The 21,611-nt window shown below is 35.2% G+C and overlaps 1 protein-coding gene across 1 annotated transcript in view; it reads left to right on the plus strand.

Annotated features, from left to right (window-relative positions):
* Ankrd31 (ankyrin repeat domain 31) overlaps positions 1–21,611 on the plus strand; it is a 241,722-nt gene that overhangs the window by 29,854 nt on the left and 190,257 nt on the right. Inside the window, exons 4-5 of the mRNA XM_063258367.1 lie at positions 4,576–4,616; positions 9,242–9,318. Coding sequence (XP_063114437.1) covers positions 4,576–4,616; positions 9,242–9,318 — 118 coding nt within the window. The remainder of the gene's footprint in view (positions 1–4,575; positions 4,617–9,241; positions 9,319–21,611) is intronic.

The following is a 21,611-nucleotide window of genomic DNA, read 5'->3' on the forward strand; positions in this document are numbered from 1 at the left end:
CATTTTATCAGTCAATTTCATCTTTACTTGAAACAGACACAGTGATTTCAGATTTTCTGACATAATTTGAGAACTTAGCAAAGTTAATGTATCATTTAATGTTATTAGCATTAAGGTTGTATGATTTCTGATCCTTGGAGATAGTAGTATAATTTACAGCTTGACAAAATGGTACTTTAGAATCTTGAGTCATGAAGAAAGGAAAAACTAAGACTAAAAAAGGAGCACTCAATTTTCTCTTCATTTAAGAGTTACAACTTCTTTTTAGAAGAGAGTTTAAGACAAAGACCCAGGGGCTAAAAATAAGCAACTCTTGGAAGAAAACATAGGTGGAGAGTATCATGACATTGAACTTGACAGTGATTTATTTCTCTAATATAATGCCACAAAGAATAGATGAGTTAGACAGTGAAAATGAAAAAGTTTTGTGTATTAAGAGATCTTATCAACAGAGTAAGAAGGATTTTACTCTGTGTTATAGGAGTAAACATTTGCAAATACACCTGATAAGAAATAGATACCCAGATAAAGAATTTTTACAATGCACCACCAACAAAAAAACCCCAAACCAACTAAAAAATAGACAAAGGGGTCCAATAGGTATTTAATCAAAGAAACTGTGTAGATGACCAATAAACACATGAAAAGATGCTCAATGTCATTAACCACTAGGGAAATGCAAACAAAACCACTTTGAGATACCATTTTGCTTTATTTTGTTTTATTTCATTTTACGAACAACTTATTTAAAAAGAAATAGAATGTAAGTATTGGCAAGGGTGAGAAACACTCACTTGCTCTAAAGTGAAAGTGAAACTTTGATCTTGGTGCAAGGCCTGGTATCCCCTAGATTGCAGGCACACCAGAAGGATTACAATAAGCTTTTCATCCCTGAAGTGCAAGTCTCCATTGGTTCCTCATTAGCTGAGTAGTAGGAATGAACAGTCATTCTAGTTGTCTCTCAAATCTCCTTGTCATCCCTTATCCCTTCCTTACCGCCTTCTTCCCTTGGCTAATGGTTATGTTTTTCAATAGAAGATGCTTTCTTGTTGATTTTATTCCTTCCCCAACATTCTTTTGAGGTGCATGAGCCATGCAGTTTGTCACATCTTTGGCTATTAGCTACTAGTATTTTTCACTCAGCTAACTTCTTTGGATTGAAAATGAACCATGTTGTGTTTCTCACAGTAAAGATGTGAAATTGAAACATTTTATTTTAGAAGTAGAAATGTAAAATGGTACAGCCATTGTGGAAAATATTATGGTGGTTTCCTCATTAAACAGTAAAATTACTGTGTAACTCAGCAGTTCCTCTTCTGAGTATATACTTGAAAGAAGTGAAAGCATGAACTTAAAGAAATATTGGTACATTTACATACATTGCTATTTTGTTTACAACAGCAGAAAAGGGCAGAAATACTGCAGAGGTCCATCAGTGACGAAAGGATAAGTAAAAATGTAGTACATACCTGCAAAGGAAAGTTATTCTGCCTTAAAAAAGGAAGAAATACTGATACATGCTACAACATGGATGAATCTTGAAGATGTAGTGGTATCTTGGTTTATGAACTTAATTCATTCTGTGATTGCGGGAAAGATGGCTATGATCATGTTTGTGAAAGAATGATGGCTGTGGGCATGTTCATCACCTGATGCAGAGTTCACATACAAAGTTTTGCCAAATGCCTCAGTTTACAAACCAGATTGTTCATTAATGAATGCATCCATGAACTGAGGTACCATGGTATGTACTATATGATATATGTTGATCAAAAATGATGAAATATTGTATGATCTTCTTAAGTCTGTTTTGCTCAGCTTAGTTTGCTCTTTGCTGACCAAATCAAAGGAGGTTAGTTATTTTGCTAAAAAGAAAAAAGGATTTTTCAAAGCTCGATGCAAGGAGGTGGAGAGTATCTCACCACCCAAATCACCATTTCAAGGTATGCAGATACATTAAGGTCTATTATAGCAAGAAACAGTTGGAAAGGGAAAAAAGTGAGGCAGTAGTTTTTTTTAATTTTCAAGAGAAACCCAACAAAACAAAACAGAATAAAGCCAATCAAAACAAGGCTGTGAAAGTGGTACAGAACTTCAAAACAGGATAATAGGAAATCAACAATGGCTACCATAGTATATCTTTCTATCTCCACAGTAGTTGTCCATACCATCAGACATGGCAAAATAAAACAAAACCAACCAAAATGTAATATTGAATAAAATAAAACTATAAATTGGAACAAAACAAAGTAATACTGCACATTGTCATCTTCAAAATATTTGCTCAAGTTACCAGATACAGAGATAAAACAGTAAAATGGAACAAAACATTGGATTTCAAAAATAAGACTGGAGGAAATCCCCCATAGTTGACACAATGCACACTGCCATCCTCCAAGTAGATGCCCAGACCAACAGCCCAGGCCTGCAGAGTCAGCCAGACAATACAAGCATCAAGGTATTACTTTTCCTAGTTGCTGAGTCCCTAGAATCTGTGTGTGTGGTGGGGGGTGGGGCAAAGGGAACGCTTTTCTGGTTTTTCAGCTGCACACCCGCTGGCTCATGGAAAAGTGTGGTTTCTCTTCTGACTGAGGCTCTTACACACTAGTGTGGTAGAGCCTGCTTTACAGGAAGGTATGGTTTCTTTTCTGGCTGAGGCTCTTACCCATCAGTGTGGCAGAGCCTGGTTCATGAGAAGGAATAGTTTTTCTTCTGATTGAGGTTTTTTTCCCATCCTCAAGGTGGATCCTGCTTCACAGGAAGGCTTGGTTTCTCTTCTGGCTGAGGTCCGTACTGGTCAGCAGCAGCAGAGCCTGCTTCCTGGGAAGATGTAATTTCTCTCTTGGCTGAGGCTGATTCTGATCAGAATGGTGTGGCTGGCTTCACTGAGGCAATAGATTTGTCCAGGCTTGTTTCATCTCTCTCTGTCCCCAGACTGCCTCCTTTCCCTGTGGAAATGAAACTGGTATTTTGATGCCTCCTGCTGGATCCATTAGAAAGATGATTGCCTCTTGTGCATGATAAGTAAAATGTTGCAAGTATACACCCAGTGGTAGAAAGAAAAAGCACTTGTATTTGTTGAAGATAATGGGAAGATTTGCTTATGACAGGTCCATGTCAGCAGAAACAAAAAGGATGGCACAAACAGAAAAATAGTGCCAGTGCAATATGAAAATAAAGAGTCCAGTGCACAGAAACATGAGGCTTTTGAATTTTAAAAGATGTGCACCCCAGCCTGAGTACCTCTTATTTAGTCTCTTGGAATATTGACAGGAGTGATTGTGACAGAGTGCTGAGTCACCTCAAAGGCTTTCAGTCAGCATGAATGTCCTAGAGTTCACGCCGATCAAATTACTTATACGAAGGGACTGGGGATTTAGCTCAACGGCATAAGCGCCTGCCTTGCAAGAGTGTGGTCCTGAGTTTGATCCCTGGTACTGGTAAAAATACAAAATACAAAAAAAAAAAAAAAAAAAAAATTTCTTATACGAGATGCAGTTCATATTTACTAATCTTTAACAAGGTTGGAGTGGAGAAAAAGGTCAGGTGAGGAGAGATTTAATACATATGCGCTCTGGCCTAGAGCCTCGGAGGTTTCTTGGGTCTTTGTAATTGTGCAGTAAGTCCCTGATTTGCATTTGAGTTGTGAACTTTCACAGGTAGAAATGAACATTTATAGATGTAAACAGATTGCATAAGTAGCTCCCATGTCTGCTGGACAGTGTCATAGTTGTGCTGCTGTGTGCTTATTGTATAGTGTGATAGTGTACAGTAGTACAGTGCTCAGTCAGAGACCGGGATGCCCAGAAGCAAGAGGATGAGCAGTGGTGATGTGGAGGAGGGGACTGCTAGGATACACAAAACAACGTGCATTGTATATTTGTATCCAAGGTGTAGGAGACTCACTTTGTTGGACTTACAAATGAACCTGACTCATGAATGTTTTCCTGGAATGAAGCTCATTCATTCCTAAGTTAGAGACTTACTGTATTTTTGCCCTCTCAGAACAATGAAAGAAGGATTTGCTGTGGGGTAATCCCAAATTCAAGTAACCCCCATTATGCCACTATAGTACCAGATGTTGTGAGTACCTACATATTCTGTCCATTCATTTGAGCTGAGGAGAAGCAGGCATAACAGTTTAGACTTGATTTAAGAAAGTTTGAAGAAGCTACTTGTCTCTAAAGGAAAAAAACCCTAACTTTTAGTTTCATTTTGCAATGCTGGTTACACTCATGCAATATTCTTACATGCACAACATGGTGATTGCCATGGATGAGGGTCAAAGGTAATGGGTATTTTTTATTTAACCTATATTGAATTTTAGTTTGGGAAGATGAAAAGTCCTAGACATAATCATGGTAATGGTTTCACAACAATGTAAATTAATACGATAAAACTGTACACTTAAAAACTATTAAGATAGTAAATTTTAAATGTGTTTACTGTAACAAAAATGTTAAGAGTGACATAATTTTAAGTGTTAATTTTTTGGACTGTTCCACAAGATTAGCACATATCAGTTGGGGAAAGAAAAGAAAAAACAGAAAAAAACAAAATGATTTTTCTTTTCAGCAACCTCAAGATGACACAACACAAAATCAAGGTGTATTACAGTAAGTACACACATTTTTGCCTTTATTGCATTGTGGAGTTTTTGGGTTATAAAATTGTTATATTATTGAATAATTACCTTTGGTAGCGTAAATATCTGTTGTTTTATAAGTGTTCTAATTAAGTTTTACTTCATAAAAAAGATTGAATCAGATTAACTTGATTCTGTCTATTAATATTGCTGAAAGCAATTTATGGCATAGCATAAAGGAAGAATTTGTTGAGTTTACTAAAATTAGTGTAACTATTGTACTTTAACAGAGTTTATTCTTTCAATTCTTTTAAGACAATGTTTCTCAAAGCGTGGTCTAACATTCCTTGGGAGTTCCTGAGATTCTTTTATAGAGCCTATTAGGTAAAAACTGTTTTCATAATGTTACTAACATTATTTGTCTGTTTTCATGGTATTTATCTTTGCACTGACACTATAAAGCAATAGTGGGTAAACTGCTAGAGCCTTAGTAGGAATCAAAATGTTGGCACCAAACATACTAGTAGTCATCTTGTATTTCATACATACTAGCTTAAAAAAGCCAGTTTCACTAAAGGCTGAGTTTGATAAAGCAGAAAAATTATACTTTATATCCACATTCACCTTTGAGTATGTATCTTTTTAATATTCTGTGTGATAAAAAAGGAAGTATGCTTAAAGCATCTTGATGCTGAATAAAGTTTGAAATAGTCTTGAGGAAGGTAGAAATGCACTTTTATGAGCTATAAATATTGTAAGAAAACTAATTTTCCTTTTTATAATTGACAAATTGGTGATTCATTGTTGGTTGTATGGCAGACATTTTCTTGAAAATGAAGTAAGCTGGTTACTTCAAAGAAAACAGATAGGAACACAGAAATTGAAGCTTTCAAGTTAGAATGTTAGAAAACTTGTGTGCACCATTTCACCTCAATAGTTTTCCAATTTTCAGATTTTCTGACTAGAACACTGGTAAAATTTACAAAGGTGATTTAAAATAAATTAGATCCCTAGAACTCAGTACTTCTAATAGATCAGCCAGTGTATGAAGTTACAAAATCATGCACAGATAAAAGATCCATTCAGATTTGAGAAGGACCATCGTGAACAACATAAGAAGTTCATAAGGTTTTTTTCCAGTTTCTACTTTTTAAGCAACTTTAAGAATCCTATAATGTGTAGAATTTTGGTGTAATACTAGTATTGACTATCCATGCTTATTCAAAAAGGCTGATAAAATACTCTTCCTTTTTTCAACTATATGAAATGTATATTGATAGGTTTTTAGCCATATAAATCTGCCAATCATCATGGTGAAGGTTCAGCATGGTGAGGAGACCACTAAAACAAGACACCTTACCAGTCTTTTTCCTCTAGTGCTCCAGATCCAAAATAGACTTCCTGCCTTTCCTTCTCTCTTGTGATAAAGGCACTCCATTCCCTAGATAAAATGTCACTCCTGCTCCACCGTCACCAGCTAGGTTAGCACCACCACAATGAGTTAATGTAAACAGCCCCCAGCCCTTTGTCTAGCAATTTCTCTGTAGCCCTGTGCCCCCTCATTAAAGGCCTCTTCATACTTTGTCTTCTTCTTATCTGTCCTGGGCTGCTTCAGATTGAGAGCCAAAAATATTAAGTCATATATGATGCCAGCTTTTTGTCACATTATTCAAACAAAACAATACTTGGCAATAGATTAAATGCAATAGCGGGTATAAGATGATAGCTGTCTTCTATTAAGCCAAATAATGTAGCGATTATTTTTTAAAATATGAAATATTTAAATTTTCTCACTGAGTTGTTTTTTCATTTGGGAAAATATAATTTTTTGTAAGAATATGTAAATATATAAGTCATGTTAAAATCAACAAATATTTAAACTTTCCTGTAATTTTTATATTTAAATATAAATAAATATAAACCACAGAAACAAAAGCTCTTTCTGATCCTCAGTGATTTTAAGAGTATAGAGAAAAAATTTACAACCATTGTTATAAAATAACCTTCTTACCAATATATTAGCAATATAAGCTAGTTAACAGAAGTGGAAAAAAGATCAAGGATGATTATATGATTCCTTCTCTCTCACTTTTGGGCAATCAATCCTGAGGTGGCACAGAGAAAATGAGAGAAAAGACAAAGATGAAGAGGCTTTTAATGTGGACACAGGAGAGGCTGCAGAAAGGAAGGGGTGCAAGGGCTTTCAGCGAGAACAAAGAAGTGGAACTACTTTTATCAGTTTTGGCCCAGGGAGGAGTTTGGGAGGTGGGCAAAAGGACATATTAACAGCTGATTTGAAGGAGCATTTGCCTGTGCAAAATAGGAAACAGAAAGGTTTACTGGGGGCTTGGGATTGGAAAGGGCTTGGTGCACTGCAAAAAGGAATCTGGAATGAGAAAAAATATATAGAAGTTACTGGTGGAGTGATAAGTTGCTTCTCTGGGTCTGGTACCAAGTTGGGTGGGTATTGTGTTACAGATAACTAAACCCTAGGCTACCAGGATTGCTCTATTCTTTCTCTTTTTCTCTCTCTCCCTCTCTTTTTTCTCCCTCCCTCTCTGTCTCTCTCTCTCTCTGTGTGTGTGTGTGTGTGTGTGTGTGTGTGTGTGCTTTTGCTCATGGTTTCTAAATAATTGGGATCATCCACAAATTTGTGTCTTGTTTTTAACTTTTAACTTTGTTTTTAATAATTTCTCATAGTTATTTTCACAGATCATTATTGTTTGTAAACACATGAATTTTAATGACCTCATAATTCACTGTATGATTGACTGTGATACCAAATGGTAGATCCAACAGATAGATTCCAGGCTCTTTTGTATGATGAACAAAAAATGGCAAGCATATACCCAATGGTAAAAAGAAAAAGCAGGTATATTTATTGAAGATAACAACATCCAGGCTAGGCCAATGCCTGCAGAAATAAAATGTTTGGCACAAATAGAAAAACAGTGTTGGGGCAACAGGAAGATAAAAAGGTACAGCACACAGATAAATCAGACTTTTGGATTTTAAAAGATGTGTATTCCAGCCTGGGTGCCTCTCATTGGATATGATTCATAGGGTGCTGAGTCATCTCAGGGGCTCAATATCATGCACATGGGTTCCACATTTTACCCTAATTTAATTTTATACCTGAGATGCATTCCATGTATATGAACCTTTAAAGAGGTTTGGGTGGGGAAAAGGTTACTTAGGCCAGGGGCTCTAACTTGCATATATTCTGGCAAGGAGATTCAGAGATTTCCTGGATCCCTGTTATTTTATTTACTACTTCTCTCAAAATAATGGAAGTGGGATTGGCTCTGGGGTATTGCCCAAATTCAAGTGGTTGGAGAGGAGAATCCTCCAAACCCAGGTGTGCTATCTGTACTAACTATATTGTGCAACTTGTTTAATCATTCATCTGTAATTGGACATTTAGATCATATGCAGTCTTGTCTACTATAAGTAATTATTTAAAATGACTTAGATAAAACTTGGCTGTATTTTCAGACTTGTATAAATTGCAGTTCAATGAAAAAAATCTTACTGGTTCACACTGTGCCTTTATTTTGTTTTAGGTCAGCTTGTTTTCAAAGAACCACATTTTTGAAAATGGTCAACATTGTTTTCTATTTGCCTCAGAAATTATCATTCCAAATGAGTAATTTCAGTTTGCAAGATAAGTTACATTGATTCCATTTTTTCAGCCGGAAAGAATGCTCAGTTTATTATTCTAGTTTGAGATTTAGGTGTCTAAGCCTGGTGCATAAACACTGCTCTTAAAACATCTGAAGAAGAGGCAGTTTTTAAAAATAAGGTGTCTTAATTCCATCATTGCAGCGAATTAGGTTGAAAAAATAGCCGATTGTCTTTCTTCAATAAACTCATAATTATCTAAAGGTGGAGAATCAAAATTACAAATTAGGCATGGACTTCACTTTGCTTTAAGCCTCTTTGTTTTTATATTTTTGCCCTTTCTTACCCTGCTGTGAATATCTGAGAAAGTTCTCATTAGTGACTTTCACTTATATCTAAAACTGTAATACTTACATACAAAACTATGATAATAAGTTGTGTTTAAGGATGTAGAAAGCCAAGCTACACTATCTAGTACCATTTTCTCCTTGATCCTGTTGCCAGATTTTGAGACTAGAGAGACCAGTGGGTGAAAGAGGAAAATTTCATGTCCACAGACAGAGCCCCAAACAAAGGGCTCTAGTTTATGCAAGTGGTCTGTCTAGTGGTGTGAAACTGGTAAGTGGGCAAGCAAGTTTACAGAAGAGACAAAAGCAGTTAACCAAGGGACAGTTTTGTAATTTAGCAGCAGCCACAGAGGGGAAAGTTTAAGGAGGAACTGCTTAAGATTGAGGAAACTTGTTTTCCTTTTTAAGATTTGCTTAAACCCCACTATCTGTCATAGAGCCATTTTTAAGTTTGCTTTCAGACATATTTTAGCTTGTTTATAAACCTGAGTTCACCCATTAGTTTTTCAATTCTGCCCTTCGTTTTTGCAGTTATTTGAATCATAAATGTTCAATTGATACTAGTTAGTAAAGATTGAAATAATATAGCCAAAAAAGAGGTCTTATTTGGAAAGTTTTTAAATTTTACTTTGGGAAGTAGTTTTTTCTTTCTACTTAATAGTTTATTTTTATTATTTTGACTTTTTAGGACTGGAAACAATTTTGCAGTGTTCACTGTGTCATCTCCCCAGGCTGGACTTTCATTGGAGGAGCAAAACATTGAAGGTAAGTGTACAGAGTAAAGGTATATAAAGAAAATTTGTTTTTGCATAAAGAGATTAACTATATATGGATTTGTTATTTATTTATTATATAGAGTGGGCCAGTGTACATTTAAAATATAAAATCAGTATTGCTTTTTTTGGTACGGGGGATCAAATTCACAACCTCGTACTTGCCAAGCAGGTGCTTATGCTGCTGAGCTATATCCCAGGCCCCAAAACCAGTATTGCATTTGACCTTGGATTGTTCTGCTTGTAGTTTTCCTTGGGAGAAATAGGTCAGTTGCCATCAGAACCTGCTCCAAATCTCTGCTATTTTCAGTTGTGACTTTGAGACTTAAATTTGATTTTAAAAAAAGTGTTTTTTCTGTTTATAATATTAATATGTATATCATGGTTTGCTTGACTGGTAATTACACAAGCCAGTTTTACTTTTGTTTGTTTTATTAGCAAATAATTGTCCTTTTTTGAGGTGTCTCTTACAGATTAAATTTTTGTGTCACAGTAAATATTTGTAGTGGTCTGTGAAACTATGTGTTATATAAGGAAAGAATATTAGTACATGTTAAAAAATTGACAAAGATAATTTTAAAAGCTCTGTTTTTTGCTTTGTATTACCACTTATGTTCATCACCATTCTATTATGCTTTCCTAATGCCTAGGTTTTGGTCTATAAAACTTACCATTATTTTTTGAGACAGCATCTCACTATGTATGTTAGACTGGCCTTGAACTCATAGCCTTCCATACCTGCTTCAACCTTCTGAGTGCTTGAATCACAGACATGTTCCACCATACATGGCTTGTTCGTTTTTTTTTTTTTTTTTTTTGGTCTTTTTCATTTTTATCGGTACCGAGGATTGAACTCACGACTGCCTGCTTGCAAGGCAGGTGCTTATGCTGCTGAGCTAAACCCCCAGCTCCCGGCTTGTTCATTTTTTAACAAGTATTTACTATGAGTACTAAGGGTACTGTGGTTGTTGGAGTTCTAAATAAACCAAGGATCCTTAAAGGTAGCTAATCTGTCTTACAGAATCAGTATATCAGGATAAATCTGAACCATCATGTCATTTCTGAAAAGCAAGAACATTTTATAATGTCTGGGGCGGGGCTGACAAAATAAAGACCTAGCTCATTGTTATTTTTACTGTCTTGAGCTGTGACACGTTAAGTAGGGGGAAGAATAAGTTTTAGTTCGTGCAAGTAAGTTTGTGAAAATATGTGTTCATGATAATACTCAGCAAATATTAAAAGTATACAAAAGCTCATCTCAGTACAAGAATAAAAATGTCTTTAAAAAGCCAGAATCTGTTAATATATGTGCATTTTATTTTCTTAAATATATGCCTATATGTAAAGTATAGGACATTTTTGTTTATGATTGTATAAATAGAGACAAGAAAACAGAACTATGAATAAATCAAGTAGTATTAGAAGTAAGAATCAAACTAAAGAGGGGAAGGATCACCTCTGCAATATCAACAGTAACACATAAAAAAACATATAAGAAGTGAGGTCTGATATGTCCTAAGATTATAAATACATGGTATCCAGTTAAGGAAAATTTTCTATAGTGGCTCAACCCTGCATCTCTTAAAAGTTTTAAATGGCCCTCTGGAAAATTTTCTATAGTGGCTCAATCCTGCATCTCTTAAAAGCTTTAAATGGCCCTGCTTATGATGATAAAGTACTAAGTATATGTTTACAGTAATAAGAGAATAGATCAATGTATAGTAAAGGAGAAATAAGCTTTTCTAACACAGCCAAATAAAAGTTAAAATTCTGGGACAAAAATTAATAAAAAATAACTGAACTTCAAGGTGTTAACTTGGTAAGCTAGCTAGATAATTGACTACTCAGGTTTTAATCCTTTTGGGAGAAATAGTCCCATGTCCCATCAAAAGGTCAGATAGTTAACAACCCACATCCTGTCTCCTCAACTGGTAAAAAAATTACTTGTTTTATGATTGATATAATTTATGTAATCCTGGGGAGGTACAAACATAACTATTGGTTTATTTTGTATGGGAAAACATGTATTTAGAATTAGCCAGGTAGAGTTGGTTTACTGCTCCTGGTGTTGTTGCAATATCCAAAGTGTCATGATCTGAAGCCAATTTGAAATACGCTCCCTTCTCCTAAACAGGCCTGATCAGAATATTGACCTTGGCATACTGATGTCCTAGAACTTCTTCACAAACCTGTGTGATCTGGGGCTTGTTGTATGTTGTTGTCTTTCTTTGCAGATTCATGGAGGCACTTGCTGGTGATATAGTGGTTAAATTTGTTTCACCTGAGGATACTCTCCTGGGAATATTTGGGCTCCCACTGCAGTGTCTGTGCTGCTTGGAATATGGGTGGCATGTGGATCTCTTTTTGCTTCTTTCCTGTGACTGCTTTCAGTGGTTTTCTTGACCTTCAAAGCTTTGACTTTGAGAGAGGGTAGGACTGTCCTTCTTCATTTCTGGTAATCTCTTAGTGAATAAGATCCAAAGTAAGTATAACTTTACTCTTTAGAAGTTATAGGATCAAGAATAAAAATAATTAAGAATGATTATCAATGTAGTTATATTAATGTGTGAGCAGTAATAAATTGTACAACCACTAGTGTGTACCTTTTCTTTTTCCTAAATTTTTATTATGCATATTTGCTGTGCATAATAATTACATTCATTGTGGGGAGCTGGTATGTATACATGGCACATCTTAATCTGTTTTATATTCCCATCTCTTCCCCTTCCTCATATCTTGGTCCTCTTTCCATTTGCAAAAGGTCTATCTCTGTTTGCTATTATTTGTCTTTTATTTTGCTCTTTAAATTATTTGTGCTTTGACTTTCTTATATGAGAAATCATGTGAAATTAAGCTTGTGTGTCTTGATTTTTTTACTCAGCATTATTATGGTACATGCATTTTCCTACAAATGACTTAAGTTTATCTTTATGGTACAGTACCACTGTATTCATAAAAGTGCATTTGGTTTATATGGCTGATGGGCATAAAGGCAGCTTCCAGTATTTGACTATTCTAAGTTGTAGTCCTATATATGTGAACATACATTAGTATAACATGAAGTCTTTGACTCTTTCAGGGAGATGCCTAGATGGGAAGTAACTAGGTTGAATAGAATTTCTAGTTTTAGTTTTTTGAGGAGTTTCTATACTGATATCCATAGTGGTTGTCCTAAGTTCACATTCCCACTAACAATGTGAAAAGGTTCTTTTATTCCCAAAACCCTTTCAACATTTATTATTTGATTTTTTAAAAACATTTTTCATTTTTATGACAAAAAGAAAATATTTTTCATAACCAAATAATAAGAGAATAACTATAGTTATTATACTGTATATCATCTTTAAAGTATTTATTCAGTATAAGACATAAACCAAAAAGATTCTTTAAAAAAAGAAGCATAACAGGAAAAAGTTTCTTGTCAGTGAACTAAGGAAACAATTAGTATAAATGGGACAATTTAGGATACATGCTGAAATGTTTTTAAGACAATGGAATGTGTAACTTGAGGAAGTATTTGAATTTCTACTTCCTATTTCTCTTCAGTTTTTCTGTATATATATATATACACTCACATAAGAGAAACCATGTGATATTTGAACTTGTGTGTCTTATTTCACTTAGCACTATGTTCTCAAATCACATCCATTTGCCTATGAATGTCCAAAGTTTATCTTTCTTTATGATAATGTAATATTCCATTGTGTTATAAATAATACATTTTTTTGGTCCATTTATGTCCCTGTTTCCAAGACCTTGCTATTGAAAATTATGCTGCTATAAACATGGATATGCACGTATCCTTGTATTAGGCTGATTTGAACTCTTTTGAAAGATACCTAGGAGTTGCATAGCTAGGGCAAATGGAATTTCTACTTTTAGTTTTTTAAGGAATCTCTGCACTGATATCTATAGAGACTTACATTCCTACCAAAGAGTTCCTTGTCCCCCTTGTCCTCACCACTGTTTGTTATAGTATCAGAGTTTTTGATAATAGTCCTTTTTTTCTGGGGTAAGCTGGTATCTAAGAATGGTTTTAATTTGTTTTTCCCTGGTGGAAAATGTTGTTGAACATTTTTTATGTATTTATTGGCCCTTTGTACTTCTTCTGAGGAATGTTTATTCATTTTGATTGCCCACTTTATGATTGGATCTTTTATTTGAGGGGTCTAATATTTTTCAGTTCTTCATATATTTCTGATGTTAACCTGTAGAATAACTGGAAAAATTTTTCCCCATTCTGTAGGTTGAGTGATTACTTTCTTGATTGTTTCCTTTGCTTTGCAGAAGCTTTTTACTTTTATATGATCCCATTTGTAAATTTTGGTATTATTTCTTGTGCCATTGGATTTTTTTTCAGAAAGTTGTGAAACCATCTTTCATAATTGATGGCCATACTTAAAACATGATCAACATTCCTCACATAACTAGAAAAAACAATCTTAGAATTCATATAGAACTAGAAGAGACTGACTGATTACAGTAAAAGCTTTCCTGGGCAGCAGCAGCAAAACACGAGGTATCACACTCCTGGATTTCAACTAATACTGCAAACCTACTGAGATCTAAAACACACAAACAAACAAACCAATAAAAGTAAACCAGCATATATTGGCACAAACAGCCACGTTAATCAAGGGAACAGAAATTGAAGATGCAGAAACAAGCCAAGGACATTCACCTATCTGTTCTTTGACAGCGAACCCAAAAACACGTTGGAAGGAAGATAACCTCTTTAACAAGTGGAGTTGGGAAAACTGGCTACATGCAGAAGTTTTTATCAATCGTGATAGGTAGTTTTGCATGATTTATTAGTCTGGGACAGCAAGGTTTTTTATTTTTATTTATTTTTATTTTACTTTATTTTTTTTTATCAGGCTCTTCTGGCCTTAAAGGATGGTGTGGAGATTTCTGCTATAAAAATGATTTGCCATGCAAATGATTTGTTGTTTTTCTCTTTTAAAATTCTATCCTTGTGTTGGACTTTATATGTGCTGTTAAAGAGAGTATACTCCAGGGATTTTGAATGTGATGAGTGATGAAGAAATTTTTTTCCACTTGTGGCTGTTTGGAGTTCTGTATGTTTCAGTTACCTGTATATTACATTTTCCCTCATATTTGGAAATTTTTCTTCTGTGATTTCTGTAAATAGATTTTTCATACCATTCATGCTGTCTTCTTCACTAATTTCAGTTAATCTTAGGTTAGTCCTCCTTCTATCATCTAGGAAGGTATTGAATCTATTTTCCATGATCTCTTGTTATTTTTGAGGTATGCTTGTATATGGTCACCTGCATCATCCCGATCTTTTGATTGCTATTAATTAATTTTTGATGTGTGTCAGCATGTTTGTCTTTATATCCTCCACATGACTGTGGTTCCTTTCCAGAGAACTGAGTGCTGAACCAGTTATACTGTACCCTCCCTTTGTTCTCAGACGGTCACTTTTGCTTCCAATATACTCAATAGAAATTTTTGTCTCCTGAATTTCTGTTTGGTACGTTTTCATGGACTCTAATTCTTTGCTTAACTGGTCATTTATGTGTTTTATTGTTTTGATTACTTTAGCTGATTATTATAAATGTCTTTAATAACTCATAGGTCATTTTATTTATTCTGTTGTCTGCTTAGTAATGTGAATTTTGAGCACCCTGACTGTATTATTGACCTATTTTTGTTTATTTCTTCCTGTATTGCTTTGTATAATTCAGTTGTTTGACTGTAGATTTTTCTTCTGCCCCATTCATCAGCTTTAGGGGTGGACTCTTATTGCCTTGTCTTCTCATTCTTCTGTTATGGTATTCAAGGTTTTTTTTTTTTTTTTTTTGTATATTTTGGAGGATTGAGGGTCAGTAAAGTTGGAAAGACTTTTTGGTAGTATGGAGATCTCTTTAGTTGGTGTGTGCTCTCCATTGTTGTACTGTGGGTGTTTCTAATTACAGGTCATTGTCTCTCTCCTATGATCTGACCACCTCTGTTAATTTGGGAGGATATAGGATAATTGGCCCAGCACCCTGTTCTCTGTAAATGAACTGCAGTAATGTTGATGGCACAAAGACAAACCATATATTAGGATGCAATAAAAAAAGCAACAACTGTATTACTACTTGAAATAGTAAGAAAATCAACAATAATAGACACAAATACAAACCATCAATATTTAAATTTTTAAGGAAGAGCAAATTTCAAATTTTTGTGATTAGTTTAATAAAGCAAATATAACTTATTTATTTTATCAAATAATTAAATATAAACACAAAAGGTAGTTGATAACTCCTCTCCAAGCACTAATGGTTTTATGATTTTTAAGCCATCAAATAAATTATCAGTCTCAAACTATATTTCAGATTATGCCAAATATAGCACATTTTCCAAATTTAGGGAAAACCTGTTTAACACCTTTTGCAAGATACAGTTATTGACAAATCAAAAGTCATATTTATAAAGCTGTAGAGTTAATATCTTAGAGATTAAAATCATTTTTATAAGCAAATGTTAAACTTTTGAGATGGATGTTATAGGTGACATTATGCCTTCAGCATTCTTTTTCTCCCTTGAAGCTTAACTGTGATAACAGGTGTTATCAATTATTACGTAAAGGATCCATTTCCATTGTTATATCTAACCCCAGTATTTATAAAATAGCAAGGTTCCAGAAGACCATGCATTTTCTCCTGCCCTTTTGGCCTGCTGTGAGTCAATAATCCCTTATGACGTTGTTGACATCTATCATCACCCTCATTGAAGTCACAGGTCTTCTTGGGTGTTTTTTCAAAAGTACTGTGCACACCAGGATTAGTATTGTGGTGTTTCTTGCTCCCTGAAGGTGCTATGCCTAGAAACCCATAGCACTGGTAGTTCCCTTCCCCTTTGGCATCTCCTTACAACTCCTTCTTGCCTTCCCTCCATCCAGAATGTTTGTACTAGAAGAATGATTATCTACTATGTTGTTAAATCTCATAAGTAAACTGTTAAATTGTTAGCTTTTGTAACTGACTGTTTTCAAATGTAGTGCTATACTTTCCCAATTCATAATTCTAAATTTATGGTACTATTATTGGTACTTTAGAATTATTTTTAATGTATATATTTATTTTTTGGTACTGTGAATCAAACTCACGATCTTGCACTTGCCAGGCAGGCAGTTATGCCACTGAGCTAAATCCTGGCCCTACTATTAGGTTTTGGTCTCTCTCTGATAAGTAGAAAATGCATCAATTCTTTTAATAATGTATTAAAGGGTAATTAAGAATTCAGGAAGGTTCCTTTGCTTAATTGTACATTTAAAGTAAAATTTTCAGTTAAAAAGTGAAAACTAAATATTTTTAATACAGTAATAAACTGAAAATATTTTATTATCAAGTTTAAAAATAGTATCAACTGGTATAAAAGTGATCATTCTGCTAAGGAAGTCGTTATAGACAGTTTGGGAAAGAGCTCTTTGAGGACTCTTTCTTTACCATTCAGGGGAAGAAGGTGAACTATTTTTTATTCTTGATTTCTAACTTCCCAAGGCTTTAAAATTTTATTAAAAGGAAAAAAAATACAACCTCCTTGCAAAAATAGTTGAAGTGGTACCAGTTTTCTTAAAATGCTTCTTTTTTGTTGATATTAAAATTTTATTTTTTTAGAGAATTTTTTTTTATTTAAAGAAAAGGAAACAAAAATACATGGAGATAAAAAGGGTAGAAATAATACAAAATTACAGAAAAACAAATGGTAAGAAATCGCTGGTTGATAAGTTACATATTGCTAATAGCTATTCAGGTTACAAAATTAAAGTATTTAAAATGACATTCAAAAAGTGACACTACAAACAGTTCTGCTCAATGATCAAACAAAAACTCAGTAATATGGTTATCAGTCCTACACACTTGTTTTACATCTCAAAGAGGGTAAGATTAAACATATCAAAACAGAACAAAACAGTTAAAAAAACAATTTAAAGAAATACAAATTTCAAAGCAAGTCCACTGGAGATCTTCACTGTCTATCTAACTGTCTCTAGTTTCTTACAAATAGTTGTCCCTATCTTCACCCACTTTATATACTTATTGCATATTATAGAACTAATCAAATCATTACAGGATGATGAAGGCTTTTTAGGTCTTCAAGATCCAACATTAGGGAAGACAATAATAACTACCATTGCATCTCTCATTCTCTTCGTGGTAGCCATCCCCATCTCTACATATGCTGAAATTGAACTCAAGAGACCAGACCAGTGTCATTCTAATCAGCGAACAATAGTATTGATAGAATTTATATCATAATGCTACAAAATTAGCATTGGGTTTCTTAGCATCTCTTCTTCAGAGTATCTGTTCATTACATCTTGCATTATATAATCTGTTCCCGTAAATAATTAAAAAAAAAAAAACTCATGTGTGAATTTCTACATACATATCTATCCTCTCTGTATTTTAGGGAAAAACAAGTCATAACAAGACAGCAAAACAAATTCCTAGAAAAACATGCAATGGATAAGACATGTATGACCACAATATAGGTGATCTTCCATAGTTACTATGTTTTCTCTTGTTATTTTCAATAGATTTGTCCACAACATCTGCTTAATATAGTTAAACATAATATTACCTATTTTTATAAAAACACAACTTTGAAAGCATTGTAGGATTTGAGAGTTGTTAATAATTAATACCAGTATGGATATCCTTTACATCTTGTCATCTTCAGAGTAGTTGCCTCTACTTTTAGGGTTGATACTAACAAGCATACCAAATTCAAATAAAATCAGCCAAGGCCAACCCATGGTCTTATGATTCAGATTCAATTAAGATCAGTCATAGTAAGGCAATGTAAGTAATACAGGGTTTCAGTTTAAGTTAATAGGAAAGTAAGGATAATTACCATGGTATAACCTGCTATTTTTGGGTCAGATGTCTGTATCTTCAAATCTGACATGAGTAGACAGACCAGAACAAATTAAATTCAAACTAAATATAGCGGTAAGACTACTGTGTCTTTTAAATCCTGATACACTATTAACAATGACCTCTGCCTTTTTTTATAGTGTTTCAGAGCTGTCTATATTAAAGACTATAGCTTACCGTCTCTGCCTCATGTCTGCTACTCCACTTCTCTGCTATAATTTGTCCACCTTATTCCCTCATTCCAATGTCTGCCCCGTTCATTGAGGCCTCTCTGCCACTGTTTCTGGAATCCTGGTATCCTTTCCTCTCTTTCTCTGAAATGTCCTTTAGCACTCTCTGTAGGGTTGGATTGGTGGCCACGAACTCCCACAATTCCTCCTTGTCTTGGAAGCATCTTATTTCTCCATTAATTTTGAGAGAGAGTTTTGACGGGTATGTGAGCTTTAGTTGCATATTATTTTCTTTCAGGACTTGGAATATTTCTCCCCTTTTCCTTCTTGACTTAAGAGTTTGTGTTGATAAGTCTGTTGTTATTTTGATAATTTTCCCATTGTAGGTAATCTGCTTCTTTTCTCTGGCTGCTTTTAATATTCTGTTCTTTTGGTGGATTTCTGGAATCTTGATTATTATATGTCTAGGCGTAGATTTGTTTTGGTTGTAGGTAGCTGGTGTTCTGTATGCCTCTTTTATCTGGATATCATTTCTTTTTGCTATACATGGGAAATTTTGCTTTAATATATCTGTGAATATTCTTTGTATTTCATTTTTGGTTGCTCCTGCTTCCTCACTCAGATTCTTTATTCTTAAGTTATGTATCTTTTTGTCATCTTCTAGCCTTTGAATTATTTCTTTCTGGTTCCTTGTTATTTTTAAGAGGCTTTTTCTTTCACGATCATATGTCATAAATCTCTCTTCAAGTTTCAGAAGGCTGTCTTTAGTTTCTGTCAGGATATTTTGCCAGTGTTCAATGGAGTTTTTAGTTTCCTGGTAATCTCTTGGGATCTGTTTCATGTATTCTAAGTTATGTTTAAATTCTTCTTCAGATGTTTCTCTTTTCTGATTTCCTCAGTTCTTCCATCTCTGTTCTCTTGGGCAGGGCTTTTCATTTCTTTAATTAATCTCTTTATATCTTGCCTCACTTGGATCAGGAATACAGCTTTAAATTCATCTATGAGGTCATGGAGGTATTTTTTAATTTTGGCTGATGCTGTGTCCAGTATTGAATGGTTACTGTGCTTGTTCTCTTTAGTGTTTACTTCTCCTGGGCTTATTTTCTCATGTTGGGCAGCTGGAGATTTTTTTTAAATTTTTATCTCTTGTCATGTTTCTGGTTTCTTTCAGACTGGAGTGTCCTGGAGGTCTCTGGCCCTCTTCGTATTGCTTAAGGCCTTTCAGAAGCATGCTGACTTGAGTTTTTGCTGTCCTCCCCAATTTGCTGTTATCTGGGGTAGGCTGGGATGCAGGGACGGTGCAGGCTAGCCTCCAGCCTCTGTGCCAGTCAATCCGTAAATTAGGCTGTACTTTCTGGATGTCACAGAGTTGCGCCTATTTTGTATCTGCTTATTGGGCCCCAAGCAGAGGCTTGCTTCAGCCCCAGCAGATCCTGCCAGTTCTCTCTGTGTCAGAAGCAGCTGACTAATGTCACCGTGGCACAGGGTTGTGCCCAAATCCCAGCTGTTCTCTTCCAGACCTCTCTGTGCCAGGAGCACCAGGACAGTGAGTCTGCCCAATTCTAAGATGTCTTCCACTAGTTCTCTGTATGACGCTGAAGCCAACAGGGCGTCAGGCTCTGCCCAATTTCAAGATGTCCTCCACCAGACCCCTCAACAGGGTTGACTCGGTGATGTCACCGAGCCGCAGGTTCTTCCCAACTCTAAGATGTCTTCCGCCAGACTCTCTGTGTTATTGATGTCCCTGTTGTGGCGGGCTCTGCCCAGTTCCAGGATGTTCTCTGGCCAACCCCAGCAGCCACGGGACCCAGTCCCCAGTACTCACCAGGGCTCGGTGCAGGTCCTCCTCTTGAGTGTACTGCACACCATGCCTCTTGCCCTCACTGTACTCCCGGCACAGCGTGGAATGGTCAGAAAACTGCACAGCGTTTGGCTTTGGAGCTCCAGAGCCTTTCACAATCTCGTTTGGTACAGTGGTGCAGTCCTGGCTCCTTCTCCGGGTCCCGGGTCTCAATTTCCAGCAGTCACCAAAAGCCAACACAACTTTTTCTGTTGGGTCCACTGGTCAGTTTGCTGCATTAAAGGCGCAGGATTTCCAGCCTCCTGGTATCAGCCTTCGAAGTCTCAGCATGACTTTAAATCCTCCAGCGATGCTGTCTTGGTTAATAGGAATCGTTATCCATTCATCTGGCCCTCTCCATGTTGTCATATTCTAGCATCCAATATGATTTCTCCAGATAGACTCTCCGCCCAGTCCCCTAGCAAGCTGCCATTTTCCAGAATCCTAGAGAATATTTTTGACATTAAATTGAAGGTCATCTCATTTCCTTGCCTGTCATGTTTTTGTTCTCTCACTGACTTCTGAGGAACATTATTTCTCCTGGTAAGTGCAAATTATTTTAGATATCTCCAGTCAGTTTTGCATTCTTTTTCAACTTCCTGGTTATCCCCAGCTATTCCATTGTGTGACTTGAGGGCAGCTCTGGTTCTTTGCAAAGCAGGCTACAGCGATTGGGAACCACAAAACGCAGTACAGCAAGCATCAGCCGATATTAAAATTTTAAATAGATATAATTTTAAATAACTTAGCCCACAGAACATAACACATTTTTTGTCATAAAGTCCCATAAGCATAGGTATGTCAAACTCATATTTAGTCTTTAGAATATTTCTTTTTAAAAATTTTATTTAATGAAAGACTAACCAAAACAGAAAACGGGTAGAAATAGTACATACTTTAAAAGAAAAATAAACAGTACGAAATCACTAGTTGATGATTACAGATTGTCTTCTTAAAAATAGTTGTTCAAGATACTAAATTGGAGCATATAAAGTAGGAATTCAAACAGTGAGACTGCAACCAAATCTGTTCAGCTCTCCAGAAAAATTTAGTAATATGGTTATCAATCATATACACTTAAACATACATGCAGTTATCCATATCTTTAATTATGTTGAGATTGAATAAACCCAAGCAGGCTAATATCATTCTGTGCAAAGAATAATACCATTGCTGGATTTCATATCATGACACTCTGGGATCAGCACTGGTTACTGTAGTGTCTCTTTTTCTTCAAAGTATCTGTTCATCAGGTGTCATAAGATCAGTTCTCATAAACTGTTTATAGATTCTACACATACATGAGCCTTAACATGTATTTCTATCCTTTCTATATTAGAGGGAGAAACAAAACAAAGCAAGACAAAACAAAACAAAACAA

The sequence above is a fragment of the Cavia porcellus genome, unplaced genomic scaffold (genome assembly GCF_034190915.1).
Source record: "Cavia porcellus strain 051 isolate PalLab524CR breed Dunkin Hartley unplaced genomic scaffold, mCavPor4.1 scaffold_11, whole genome shotgun sequence".
In the NCBI taxonomy this organism is placed as follows: Eukaryota; Metazoa; Chordata; class Mammalia; order Rodentia; family Caviidae; genus Cavia; species Cavia porcellus.